At 43.1% G+C, this 14,927-nt stretch overlaps 1 protein-coding gene across 1 annotated transcript; it reads left to right on the top strand.

The window, feature by feature from the left end:
- The first annotated feature begins 6,704 nt into the window (after positions 1 to 6,704).
- On the top strand, positions 6,705 to 14,016 carry LOC144525840 (V-set and immunoglobulin domain-containing protein 2-like). Its single transcript, XM_078262904.1, has 8 exons — positions 6,705 to 6,756; positions 7,146 to 7,312; positions 12,168 to 12,375; positions 12,509 to 12,673; positions 12,819 to 12,935; positions 13,017 to 13,140; positions 13,317 to 13,568; positions 13,641 to 14,016. The coding sequence occupies exons 1-8, from the start codon at positions 6,705 to 6,707 to the stop codon at positions 14,014 to 14,016; spliced, it is 1,461 nt and encodes a 486-aa protein (XP_078119030.1).
- Positions 14,017 to 14,927: the final 911 nt, after the last annotated feature.

Below are 14,927 nucleotides of genomic sequence, written 5' to 3'. Positions count from 1 at the left end.
TGAGACACACACACACTCACGTGCACGGGCACAGACACGCGCATATAGTGAGTGTGTGCGGGGTGTTCTTCACTGTAGCTTATTTACATACTTAAATAATCATCTAACTTTTCTTACACTGTGAATTTCGACTGAAAAGGGCATGGGCGGATCCGAAAGATCTAGATCTAGGTAGTTGTCTTTGACAACAACAAAATACTTATTTAAAGTGCTCATATTATGCTGTTTGTCTTTTTCCCTTTCCTTTATTGTGTTATATATCTTTTTTGTGCACATTATATGTTTACAAAGTGAAAAGCCCAAAGTCCACCCCAAAGTGACTTACCATCTCCAACAGAAAGCACTGTTCACAAACTGCTCCAAACAGCTCAATTGTAGTCCAGCCTTTACTTCTGTGACGAATGTGTGTCACTTTGTAACACACATAATGCTCGCCTAGCTGCTAGCATGGCACCTTGTCGGTACCGATCTGTGCTGCCTGCACGATCCGTCATGGGCAAAGATGTTCGCACATGCGCAGATGATAATCCTGTTTTACAAGGATTTACGCCACTGCACAATCTGTTCCACGCTTCCAGTCGAAGTTGTAGCGCTCTGCCGTTAGCCTCCACCGGGCTAACGTTAGTTCATAGATATATACTGTTTAGCTAACAGCTAATTCGGCTAACTGCCAGCTGAGACAGCATGTAATAACTTTAAAAGACCCTCAAAATAAAACCTGAAAATAACCTTTAAAATATATAACAGCTGTTACGTCAGTTCTAATTTACTTGTGCTCATTTAAAATACAACCAATCAATACTTGTCTATTGTTATTACTGTAAAGTCTTAATTTAGCTGTAGCCTGCTTTTCCCAGTGTTTAGTTTGAGTTAACGTTATTTTAGACTGAATCAACCTGTCAGCTAGCGGTTAGCCAAATTAGCTGTTAGCTAAACTAATGTTAGCTTCCCGGTGTGGAACAGATCATGCAGTGTCGTAAATCCTTGTAAAACAGGATTATAATCTGCGCATCCGCGAACATCTTGCGCGTGACGGATCGTGCAGGCAGCACAGATCGGGTACCGACACACTCCCTCATGCTCTGCAACTGACAAGCTAGCAGTACTTACTGCGCATGTGCGACTCCCAACAAAGATGGAACAGAAGTGAGATGCCTCACTCTGTGGCTAAAACAGAGAGCTCAACACACAGGGTGAAAAGAGGAGCTGCAGAAATGTGCGGTACAACAAATATATGGTGTTTTCTGAAAATTAAACCATGTAAACCTATTCTGGTACAACCTCTAAATACAATTATGAACCTGAAAATGAGCATAATATGAGCACTTTAAAATAGGCTACTAGCTACAACATTGTCAACAACGACCTCTGATGCAGAGGCCTGTATTTAAGTGACTCACTACTCAGAGACTAGTCAATTGAAACCGCTCATTTATAAAGCCAGGGGGAAAAGCCAAATCTTAAAATGTGTTTCTGACTAGGCTAATGACCCTCAATTTTAATGTGTCATAACTGCATAATTATTATCTTTATCTTATTATTATTTATTATTATTGTTATTCAGACCTAGGCATTGAGTCAGGAATAACGGGGTTATGAGCTTATTGTACCCACAAAAAAATGCAGCATTAGCCTACTCAAGATGCAAACTGACTGGAGTTTATTTGTGGCTAGAAATCTAGGTGCAGAAACATTTAGCTCGTTTTTGGACAGATATTTTGATTACATTTAAAGAAGTTTCATCTCCAGAAAGTTTTTAAAATCATACACAAAGCATAATGCAGCATTAGAATACGCTAATTGCTGTAGCCTGATGAAAGTTGTGGTTTTCTTTTCCACAAAATTTCTTTTTTATGTTGTTTTGTTAGAACTTGTTCAATTAATACAAAGGAACATTTGCACCCACTCATAAGGCCAGAAACCAATTATCTTTTAACATCCATCCTTAAAAAAGAAAACACAAATGAGACTGATTGTTAAATGTGTTGGTGACCTCACCTTGACCAGGCATTTTGCCCATTAAACTGCACTGCATATACTAAGATAACCCATTACATAACATCCCCTTCCTTCATTCACTTAACCCATATGCAGATTAATAGACAGCTCAAAGATGTACATTTTGAAAGGACGGTCTGCACCATTTTTTTTTTGCGTATATAGCCCTTTTATTGCAAATCACAAATACTTAAGATGATGATTTTACAAACTGAAAGATCCAGAAAAACAATATTAAGCAGACCTTGAGAGGTCAATATTGAATATTCAAGCTCAACATGCCTTCATGAGTTTTGAACACATTTAAAAACTTTTTTAACCTACTTTGAATGATCTGTACATTTGTATGAATATTGTGTTTTACGACACTATAGGGATCATTATTAATCATTCATTAACTGCTTATGGATGCTTCATAGGTATGGTTATAGTTGTTGATAAATACAGTAATAAATGAAATACAAAATGCAGCCCAATAAATAATAATTCAGTTTTCTTGCATCTGCTTACAACTATTGTATAATCACAGTGAACATCAATTCTGCATTCATTTTTGTCAAAGTTTAAGTATTATTACAAGGTAATGCAATCCGCTATTCTGAAATCAATGCACTTTAGCCGCACAGCCATGCAACAACAGTGTAACACTGACAAAAGTGAATGCAACCAATCGGTTATTGGGGCAGTCCTAAGTTCACTGCATGTCACTTTGTTTTGGTAATTTGAATGATTGCAAATTTGCACTACTTTAACTGAAGCAGGTCCTGCATTATTCCCTAACGATGTGGTCCTGTCTTGTATTAGGAATCTGTGTCAAAATGTTGTTAATACCCTTATTATTTTAGTGGAAATTGCGCTTAACATGGTATATATTCAAAAATAAAAAAGTCAGAAACAAATATAATAAAATGAACATAGACCAACACACAGAAAACCTGTTGTAATAGTTGGTCTAGTAAAGTTGCCATGTGTAGTCTACTGTGAGCACTGTACTTGATGGGCGGCAACAGGGTACATACGCAACGCATAGAGGTGTTAATAGAGTCTCAACAGATAATGTTTGCCCCAGGGCCTAGGTTGATCTGGCTGTGCTCAGCTCGAGAAAGTCTGGTAATTAATTTCATACCATGTAAAAATACATGTAAACATACATGTAAATTCACTGTCATGGTCCTTGGATTGACTATGAGTAAATGGTTGCCTTTGGATTGGTTATAGTGGTGGCACTTATATTTATTAACAGGCAAATAACAACTTGATTGTGTTGAAGTTTTTCATACTTTATTCAATTCACTTGAAGGAACATTCACCTCATTGTTTTACCTTGTATTGATGAATCAAAGAAGGATTTAAAAACAGTGGTGGAAAGTAACCAAGTACATTTATTCAAGTACTGTACTTAAATACATTTTTGATCTCCTTGTACTTCATTTGGGTATTTCCATTTAATGCTTTTACTCTTACAGTTACTTTTCCAAAAAAAAAAGATTCAGCAAAAAAATCAGCTTGGGCCCTTTGTCATGTTTCAGATGTTTATGATGAGATTGTTCATTTAAATAACTTTAAATAACATTTAAATGAGGCTCAAAGAGGTCAAATTATTTAATATTTCACAAGATTTGAGATAAGTTTTTTGTTTGTTTGGTTTTTAAAGAACATAATGTAGCAGAACTTTTTTTTCCAACCCCATTAATTATCGTAAGACCCCTCAGATGTATCTTGTGACCCTTTGGAGGGGACCCTACCCCTAGGTTGGCAAACACTGAATAATAATAAAAAAATTAATAACAATGAGTTTATTACTCATTATAACTACCCGACTATCTACAACAGTAAAATGCTGCTTACACATCAAAGAATCACTACTTTACTTTTGATACTTTAAGCATATTTTGCTGATAATACATATTTTTACTTAAGTAGGATTTTGAACATGGGCCTTTCACTTGTAATGGACTCTTCCATATTGGTAGCTTTACTTCGGTAAAGAATCTGAGTATGTCTTCCATCACTGTTTATGTAAAAGGAACAATATTATTGCTGTTGTGGAGAAATTCATTACTCATTTTTTAGTTTGGGAGCTTATTGGGTTTATCTTTTCAGTCCATTGAGTAGTATGTCCCTTTTACCCTTGTAGAGATATAAGATATTTGTTCTCTCACACACAACAAATGGTTAAACTGAAGTATTCAGTTTTTCGTAGGCTTGACTGAATACTTAAACACGGCTGACTTTTTGGCCCACATGCATCATTGTCCAGAGTCAAGCCTATACATCTGCAACCTCCTGCTACCAAAGCCACTGAATGAGCACACTGCCTTGTTACCAAAGCCAAATCTCTCCTAATACACTGAGTCATCATATTTTTACTCCACAGCGCTGTGGAGATAGGTGAGACTATCATATTTTAAAACCAAACCAGAGGTCCGTTTCCACTTCACACCTTCTGCCTTTCATCTCAGCTCACACCACAGCAAGTCAAAGCAACAGAATTAAATGTCGGTATTAGTTCAATTACATTTGTGTTCTTTTTATTGTTTGTGCTGTGATAGAATTACAGAAGAGGAATTATCATTTTGCATTCAACGCATGCAATGTCACTATCAGTGCAATACTGCAGCCTGCAGGTCAAACTGAGTACAACACCAGATGTTGATACACCATATAGCACCCCATGTATCTTTCTAGGACGGTCAAAATCCATTGAAATGTCGAGCAACGTAGTTACTGACTGTGATGATTTAAATTATTTATTTCAGATTGCCTTTATTCTTTTTTGTAAATTTTTGTTGACATTAGTTTGACATTTTAATGATTTTCTCTACTGCAATTAACTATTTGTGTTTGTTCACTGTATCAGGGACTAATTAACTGTATATTTATCTGTCTTTGTGTGTTAATGTTATTATTTATCCATCTATCCATCTTCGCCCGCTTATCCGGGGTTGGGTCGCGGGGGTAGCAGCTCCAGCAGGGGACCCCAAACTTCCCTTTTCCGAGCCACATTAACCAGCTCCGACTGGGGGATCCCGAGGCGTTCGAAGGCCAGGTTGGAGATATAATCCCTCTACCTAGTCCTGGGTCTTCCCCTGGGCCTCCTCCCAGCTGGACGTGCCTGGAACACCTCCCTAGGGAGGCGCCCAGGGGGCATCCTTACCAGATGCCCGAACCACCTCAACTGGCTCCTTTCGACGCAAAGGAGCAGCGGCTCTACTCCGAGCTCCTCACGGATGACTGAGCTTCTCACCCTATCTCTAAGGGAGACGGCAGCCACTCTCCTGAGGAAACCCATTTCGGCCGCTTGTACCCTGGATCTTGTTCTTTCGGTCATGACCCAGCCTTCATGACCATAGGTGAGGGTAGGAACAAAAACTGACCGGTAGATTGAGAGCTTTGCCTTCTGGCTCAGCTCTCTTTTCGTCACAATGGTGCGATAAATTGAATGTAATACCGCACCCCCTGTGCCGATTCTCCGACCAATCTCCTGCTCCATTGTCCCCTCACTCGCGAACAAGACCCCAAGGTACTTGAACTCCTTCACTTGGGGTAAGGACTCATTCCCTACCTGGAGAAGGCACTCCATCAGTTTCCTGCTGAGAACCATGGCCTCCGATTTAGAGGTGCTGATCCTCATCCCAGCCGCTTCAAACTCGGCTGCGAACTGATCCAGTGAGTGCTGAAGGTCAAAGGCCAATGATGCCATCAGGACCACATCATCTGCAAAAAGCAGCGATGTGATCCCCAGCCCACCGAACAGCAACCCCTCTCCACCCCGACTACGCCTCGATATCCTGTCCATAAATACTACAAACAGGATTGGTAACAAAGCGCAGCCCTGGCGGAGGCCAACTCTCACCTGAAACGAGTCCGACTTACTGCCGAGAACCCGGACACAGCTCTCGCTTTGGTCGTACAGAGATTGGATGGCCCTGAGAAAGGACCCCCTCACCCCGTACTCCCGCAGCACCTCCCACAGTATCTCCCGGGGCACCCGGTCATACGCCTTCTCCAGATCCACAAAACACATGTAGACCGGTTCAGCATACTCCCAGGCTCCCTCCAGGATCCTTGCGAGAGTAAAGATCTGGTCCGTTGTTCCACGACCAGGACGGAATCCGCATTGTTCCTCTTCAACCTGAGGTTCGACTATCGACCGAACCCTCCTTTCCAGCACCTTGGAGTAGACTTTACCGGGGAGGCTGAGAAGTGCGATACCCCTGTAATTGGCACACACCCTCTGGTCCCCCTTTTTAAAAAGGGGAACCACCGGTCTGCCACTCCTTAGGCACCGTCCCAGACTTCCACGCAATGTTGAAGAGGCGTGTCAACCAAGACAACCCCTCACCTGAGATCACTTTGCCTTGGGAGACCCTACCAGGAGCACAAAGCTCCAGACAACACAGCCCTCAGGTTCATAGGGACACACAAACCTCTCCACCACGATAACGTGATGGTCCCCGGAGAGGCTATTATTTACATTAATAATAATATACATTTCTAAGAGGCAGGTGTAATCAAGGCTATACCAGATCAATGATTGGCCCTCTGGGTGACATGTGACCTGTAGCCGTTGACTTATTACCTGGAAAAGTCAACATCTCCATACCTGGGAGTTCACCGTGAAGGTTAGGCGGGCTATTGCTCTTGGACTGAGAGTATCAGTTTTAGATTTTGTACTTGCTGTACTTTTTTATCCTCTTTCAGCAATGACATCAAAGAGGCAGTTTGGATGGCGAAAGCTATTTTTGATATTCACAGGTAAGCTTTATGCATGTATTCTTTCTCTTTTCTATAAACTACTGCCACACCTTTATGGTAGTGTCACTGTGTTAATCATTAATCCAACTTCTTGCTACTCAACTGGAAGCAGGATTGTGTTGAACTCAAAAGAGACCTTAAAGAAGCCTTGAAAGAAACACACTGTATTTTAGTAATACAAGCAGAGTAGTTGAAGTTGGTCATATTGAAACCCATTTTTCTCTGTCCCCCAATACCACATTACAGTACAGTATAGTTTACCGGATTAAAATTCCTTGTTTGTTTGCGCAAACCTGGCCAATAAAGCTGATTCTGATTCTGATGTATTTAGATAAATAACTATGACTGAGAAAGAGATATCTGTCATTATATATTTCTTTTTATTTCAGTACTTCCATGCTGTTGGAGTTTGCAGGTTTCTATTCCAGAGAGAGAATATGAGGTTGCAAGAGGAGGTGATATTACTTTGACCTGTTCCTTCGTCCCGGCCAGACCAGTCACCAATGCACTTGTCCTCACATGGGATGCTTTCCCTGAAAATGTTGGTGATCCAATGGTGAGAGGTTAAACTATAGCTCCATGCACAACATTTGGATATAACATCTTCTTAATACCTCATATTGTGGTAATACTAAAAGGGAACTCTGATTTTACATATAGATCTGTTTACTCGTTACAGGGAGTGTCACTCAGCATGTGAACACAGGCTCTATGCCGAATCTCGCGTAGGGGTTGAGACGACAAAATTATAACAGAAAATTAAACTGGGGGCATGGAATGTGAAAGACATGTTTACATTTGTGCTGCGGAAGTGTAGGATCAAGCATTTTTGGAACTCTGGTGCAAGTTTATAGTAGTAGCATACTAAATTGCGGGAGTATGACTTTAATAAACAACATACTACCAGTAACATATAATGTTTATATTATTGTGTACCTTACAATCTATTAACATTCTCAGATTAGTGTTTAAAGACTATATTCATATAAAGACTGTGGCATGGTCCTTGACTGTAGTGAGTAACAGTTTCTATAAGGAAATGTCCTGTGCTTTACTGAATGTGACACTGGGTAAGTTCCAAATTTAGAGCATACAAGTTCCTCCCTACAGTTTATAGCCTAGTGGTTATGACCTTTGTCCTTTGATAAAGACTGCCTCTTGCACATAACCCACTGCTGCACACATCAGATGGTGACAAGACGGAGAATGCTGTAATTTTTAATACAGCAGAACGTTACACTAAACACTTTACATTATTTTGTAATTTGGATAAATTTGATAAATAGTTATGATCAATTTGATATCCATCCATCCATCTTCATCCGCTTATCCGGGGTCGGGTCGCGGGGGTAGCAGCTCCAGCAGGGGACCCCAAACTTCCCTTTCCCGGGCCACATTAACCAGCTCCGACTGGGGGATCCCGAGGCGTTCCCAGGCCAGGTTAGAGATATAATCCCTCCACCTAGTCCTGGGTCTCCCCCGAGGCCTCCTCCCAGCTGGACGTGCCTGGAACACCTCCCTAGGGAGGCGCCCAGGGGGCATCCTTACCAGATGCCCGAACCACCTCAACTGGCTCCTTTCGACGCAAAGCGAGCAGCGGCTCTACTCCGAGCTCCTCACGGATAACTGAGCTTCTCACCCTATCTCTAAGGGAGACGCCAGCTACCCTCCTGAGGAAACCCATTTCGGCCGCTTGTACCCTGGATCTTGTTCTTTCGGTCATGACCCAGCCTTCATGACCATAGGTGAGGGTAGGAACAAAAACTGACCGGTAGATTGAGAGCTTTGCCTTCTGGCTCAGCTCTCTTTTTACGTCTAACGGTGCGATAAATTGAATGTAATACCGCACCTGCTGTGCCGATTCTCCGACCAATCTCCCGCTCCATTGTCCCCTCACTCGCGAACAAGACCCCAAGGTACTTGAACTCCTTCACTTGGGGTAAGGACTCATTCCCTACCTGGAGAAGGCACTCCATCGGTTTCCTGCTGAGAACCATGGCCTCCGATTTAGAGGTGCTGATCCTCATCCCAGCCGCTTCACACTCGGCTGCGAACCGATCCAGTGAGTGCTGAAGGTCACAGGCCGATGATGCCATCAGGACCACATCATCTGCAAAAGCAGCGATGAGATCCCCAGCCCACCGAACTGCAACCCCTCTCCACCCCGACTACGCCTCGATATCCTGTCCATAAATACTACAAACAGGATTGGTGACAAAGCGCAGCCCTGGCGGAGGCCAACTCTCACCTGAAACGAGTCCGACTTACTGCCGAGAACCCGGACACAGCTCTCGCTTTGGTCGTACAGAGATTGGATGGCCCTGAGAAGGGACCCCCTCACCCTGTACTCCCGCAGCACCTCCCACAGTATCTCCCGGGGCACCCGGTCATACGCCTTCTCCAGATCCACAAAACACATGTAGACTGGTTGGGCATACTCCCAGGCTCCCTCCAGGATCCTTGCAGAGTAAAGATCTGGTCCGTTGTTCCACGACCAGGGACGGAATCCGCATTGTTCCTCTTCAACCTGAGATTCGACTATCGACCGAACCCTCCTTTCCAGCACCTTGGAGTAGACTTTACCGGGAGGCTGAGAAGTGTGATACCCTGTAATTGGCACACACCCTCTGGTCCCCCTTTTTTAAAAAGGGGGAACCACCACCCCGGTCTGCCACTCCTTAGGCACCGTCCCAGACTTCCACGCAATGTTGAAGAGGCGTGTCAACCAAGACAACCCCTCCACACCCAGAGCTTTAAGCATTTCTGGACGGATCTCATCAATTCCTGGGGCTTTGCCACTGTGGAGTTGTTTAACTACCTCAGCAACCTCCACCAGGGAAATTGATGCCAATCCCCCCTCATCCTCCAGCTCTGCCTCTACCATAGAGGGCGTATTAGTCGGATTTAGGAGTTCCTCAAAGTGCTCCTTCCACCGCCCTATTACCTCCTCAGTTGAGGTCAACAGCGTCCCATCCTTACTGTACACAGCTTGGATGGTTCCCCGCTCCCCCTCCTGAGGTGGCGAACGGTTTTCCAGAAGTACCTTGGTGCCGACCGAAAGTCCTTCTCCATGTCTTCTCCGAACTTCTCCCACACACGCTGCTTTGCCTCTTTCACGGCAGAGGCTGCAGCCCTTCGGGACCCTTCGGTACCTTGCAACTGCCTCCGGAGTCGTCTGGGATAACATATCCCGGAAAGACTCCTTCTTCAGTCGGACGGCTTCCCTGACCACCGGTGTCCACCACGGTGTTCGTGGGTTACCGCCCCTTGAGGCACCTAAGACCCTAAGACCACAGCTCCTCACCGCAGCTTCAGCAATGGAAACTTTGAACATTGTCCACTCAGGTTCAATGCCCCCAGCCTCCACAGGGATGCACGAAAAGCTCCGCCGGAGGTGTGAGTTGAAAGTCTGTCGGACAGGGGCCTCCTCCAGACGTTCCCAATTTACCCGCACTACCCGCTTTGGGCTTACCAGGTCTGTCCAGAGTCTTCCCCCACCCCTGACCCAACTCACCACCAGATGGTGATCGGTTGACAGCTCTGCCCCTCTCTTCACCCGAGTGTCCAAAACATATGGCCTCAGATCAGATGAAACGATTATAAAATCGATCATTGACCTTTGGCCTAGGGTGCTCTGGTACCAAGTACACTTATGAGCATCCCTATGTTCGAACATGGTGTTCAGTTATAGACAATCCATGACTAGCACAGAAGTCCAACAACAAACAACCACTCTGGTTTAGATCAGGGAGGCCGTTCCTCCCAATCACACCTCTCCATGTGTCTCCATCATTACCCACGTGCGCGTTGAAGTCCCCCCAGCAGAACTATGGAGTCCCCGACTGGAGCCCCCATGCAGGACTCCACTCAAGGTCTCCAAGAAGGCCGAATACTCTGAACTCTTGTTTGGTGCATATGCACAAACAACAGTCAGAGTTTTCCCCCACAACCCGCAGGCGTAGGGAGGCGACCCTCTCGTCCCACCGGGTTAAACTCCAACGTAGCGGCGCTCAGCCGGGGGCTTGTGAGTATCCCCACACCCGCCCGGCGCCTCACACCCTGGGCAACTCCGGAGAAGAAAAGAGTCCAACCCCTATCCAGGAGTATGGTTCCAGAACCAAGACTGTGCGTAGAGGTAAGCCCCACCAGATCTAACCGGTAGCGCTCCACCTCCCGCACAAGTTCCGGCTCCTTCCCCCCACAGAGAGGTGACATTCCACGTCCCCCAGAGCCAGCCTCTGCTGCCCGGGTCTGGTCCGTCGAGGCCCCTGACCTTCACTGCCACCCATGTGGCAGCGCACCCGACCCCCAGCGGTTCCTCCCACAGGTGGTGGGCCCATGGGATGATCAATTTGATAGTTATGATAAATTGCACAGAAGATAATTTATCAAAGAAAAAGTGTAGAAAAAATGAAGCTGATGACTGAAAATGAAACTGAAGAATGAGTGTAATAATCAATACTAGCTACACACATTTAGAAGATATAGGGCTGCATTTATTAATCTAAAGATTATTTTCTTGATTCATCGTTTTGTCTTGTTTTGTATAGTCTAAGGTGAAGTCAACCAACAGGCCAAAATATAAAGATTTATTTACTATCACATAAGATAGACAAAAGCATCAAATTCTCACAATTGAGAAGGTTGAAACGGGCAGTTTGGCATTTTTGTTTCATTATCGACTTTATTTGAAAATGCGTTTTTAAAAGGCTTTTTTAGTTTTTATTTCATAATGGTTTTCTTAACAATAACATTTGTATTTCAAGACGCTTTTTATTTCATGATGTAACTTTTCATGACAGTGTTGTCATTGCGCTCTCAGCTTTCAGCCAATCACGTACTACCTGCCTCTCTTAAGCTAGCAAGCTCAACAACTGCTTCCAGAGTTAGCACCAGTTAGCTTGAGCAAATACAATGTTAAAGTAATTTTGAATCAACTATCTAGCTGTTGGTGTAAATACATAGGCTACTGTATGTACACAGACACGGAAACTAACCCATTTTATTAATTTAGCTGAATAAAGGTGTACACGCTACCTGCTTAGCTGGCTAACTAGCTAGGCGAGGTTGTGAGCTTGGTTTATTACTCAATATGAAAAAAGCCACTATGAAATAAAACTTGACACAAAATACAAGTGTTATTGCCATAATAAAATAAAACAGAAAAAGGGCATTTATTAATCTTATTTATTTCATAATGTCTTATATTATTTATTTAATATTGGACATTTTGGGGTTCCATACTGTACAGCACCCTCTCTCCTTAAACATGTAATGTCATGGTGAAATGTGGCATCACATTGATTATACTATCATTGTGATACTGTTGAATATTAAGTCAGCCTTATTATGATATTGTATTATTCTGATATCTTGGTAAAATATGTTTATTTATTATTATGTATCTCTAGGACTTGGTGGCCACCTACTTCATAAACAATCCGATTGATATTGCACCTAATTATGAAGGCAGAGCCATTATGGAGATTGATGGACAAACAAGTAGACTGCGCTTATCAAAGGTGACAATGAAGGACAGCCGCCGTTACCAATGCAGTGTCATGATCCCCAATGATGATGAGGGAACAACAGCTGCAACCACTTCCCTTTTGGTCCTGGGTAAGAATAACTTACATGTTTAAGTCTATTTATCTGCCTATTGTGAATACTTGTATGTATATCTCCAATCAATTCTGCATGCAAATTTCTGCAAAGTGTAACTTTTTATGTAAAATTCTTCATTTTCTTCCAGTGCCTCCCTCTCCGCCGATTTGCAGGATTCAGGGAGAAGCAGCATACTGGCACAACGTCACCCTCACCTGCATGTCTAATGAGGGATCTCCAATACCTGGCTATGAATGGAAGAGCTACAGTGTCGAAAACATTCCAAGACAATTTCCACCTAAGACAATTGAAAGTATGCATTTTAATCCATGTTTTGAAGCACCAACTTTGGCAAGCTGCTGGAGATTTTGTTTCCCATCATCAGTGTCAATGTAAAGAATGGCCCATCATCTCAGTTTGGTTTAGCTTGAGATTTTCTTTTGTAATTTTTTTTGCAGAGGATGGATCTCTATCTCTCTTCAATATTTCAAGAGACACGTCTGGTTTCTACATTTGCACATCAACAAATCGAATTGGTTCTGCCAGCTGCAACTTTACTTTAGCTGTGATGCCTGGTGAGTGTTTCAACACGATTTACCTGCTAATCTTAGCCCTGGATGTGTGAAAACCCCTTGTCTGTCCTTCTTTCTCCCCAGGAAACAAGAACATTGGATCCACTGCAGGAATAATTGTCGGAGTCCTCGCAGGTGTCGTGTTGCTGGGGATTGTCATCATTTGTTACTGCAAGACAAAGGGCAAAAAGAAAAAGTATGCTGAAGGGTACGTGTGACATATCCTGTGTTTCTGCAACTGCAAACTACCAACAGCAATTATGTTAGTGTATCCATTAATAGTATTAAGTGGCGTTTAAAGGTGCTGTAATTAGATCATCAAACAACCTAATTATTAATCTAATTTTCTATTTATTTTGTGTGTTTTGCCTGTTTGTCTGTTAGTTCCCCCGGAGAAGGGGAGTTTTATGACAGAGATGCTCCTGAAGTTGGAAAGCAGTACTGGGATGACAAGTCAACCAGCGAGACACAGCAGGTCACCCAGCAGGAAGACAAAGATGTTGTTCCTCAAAACAATTTCAGCGTAGGAATGGCTGCACACAAGTTGGAGGATGATCAACACAGTTACTATAGTGGTAAAGAAAGGAATGATGGCAAGGGCAGTGATGTTGACTCTCGACGTTACCAGGAAGACCAGCAAGATCGCCGTCGTGGAAGTCGTGATCGCCTTGACGATGAACGTAGCCATTACAGTGGAAGTCAGGATAGGCTCGATGATCAGCGTAATCGCTCCAGTGGTAGTCGTGATCGCCTTGACGATCAACGTGGCCGTTACGGAGGCAGCCGCGATCGCCTTGACGATCAACGCGATCGTTACAGAGGCAGTCGCGATCGCCTTGACGATCAACACGATCGTTACGTAGGCAGCCGCGATCGCCTTGACGATCAACGCGATCGTTGCGATGGCAGCCGCGATCGCCTTGACGATCAACGCGATCGTTTCGGTGGCAGCCGCGATCGCCTTGACGATCAACGCGATCGTTACGGTGGCAGCCGCGATCGCCTTGACGACCGACGTGATCGTTCTGGTGGAAGCCGTGATCACCTCGATTACATTGACTATCAAAACAAAAACAGGTATTAATAACCTTGTGTTACTGAATGTTCTTTTAATGCCCTAACATTTTGTTTTTTTTTATTGATGCACTGTTTTATTGGGTTTAAGGATTGACTTAGTGCCTGGTCACAACCAAGCAAAAAAATACTGTAAATGACCACGTGAAAGTCAGTGGCCTGAGGAACAGTTGATATAAGGCCTTGATTTTTGTCTGAAATTTTTAGGCAATTAATGCTGGTCTGACTGGGCCTTTAAAAAAAGTTCAGAAAAACACAACTTCCCTGCAAATATGCTTCAACCAAACCAAATCAACCTGGTAACTTCTGACCTTGCCACACCTGTCACAGTGTGCTAACATTTCGTTTAGCCTGAACTGAATGAAACAACATTGTACGTAGTACTGTAAAAAAAAGTAATGTTTTGATGTCCTGATATAGGAGTATAATACATGAGATGGTGAGGAACACCATGACACAAAGCAGAGGAGCATTTGGAACCTGAATCAATAGGAAAATCTATTTCAGAGGCATATACTGTGGTCAAAGGTCTATGAATGGGTGCCCAGGGTCTTTAATTAAAATGTATAGCTACCAATAGTTTCATCATATCATTGTTAGCATTAATATTGTTAGTTTTTTTTCATAAAAACCCATGCTAAATCACAATGAATGTAAATTGGTCATTGAACAACCCCCAATCATTAATACAATTATTGCTCACACATTGGGGCCACCTATCTACTGCAGTAGTTTGGTCAATGTTGTTAAAGCATTGTTTCAGGCAAAAAAGATTATTTTTATGTCACTCCACCATATAAAATGTACATTATCTTTGATTTTATCTTTTTAACATACTTTGTGAATAAAAGTAATAAAGGGCCATACTTGAGCTAGATTTAAATCCATTTTAAAACCTATTTTTAACGTGTGTGTAAAACC

Source organism: Sander vitreus, chromosome 11, assembly GCF_031162955.1.
Source record: "Sander vitreus isolate 19-12246 chromosome 11, sanVit1, whole genome shotgun sequence".
NCBI lineage: Eukaryota > Metazoa > Chordata > Actinopteri > Perciformes > Percidae > Sander > Sander vitreus.
Note: the sequence above shows the minus strand (reverse complement) of the source record. Positions and strands in the feature narration are given on the sequence as shown.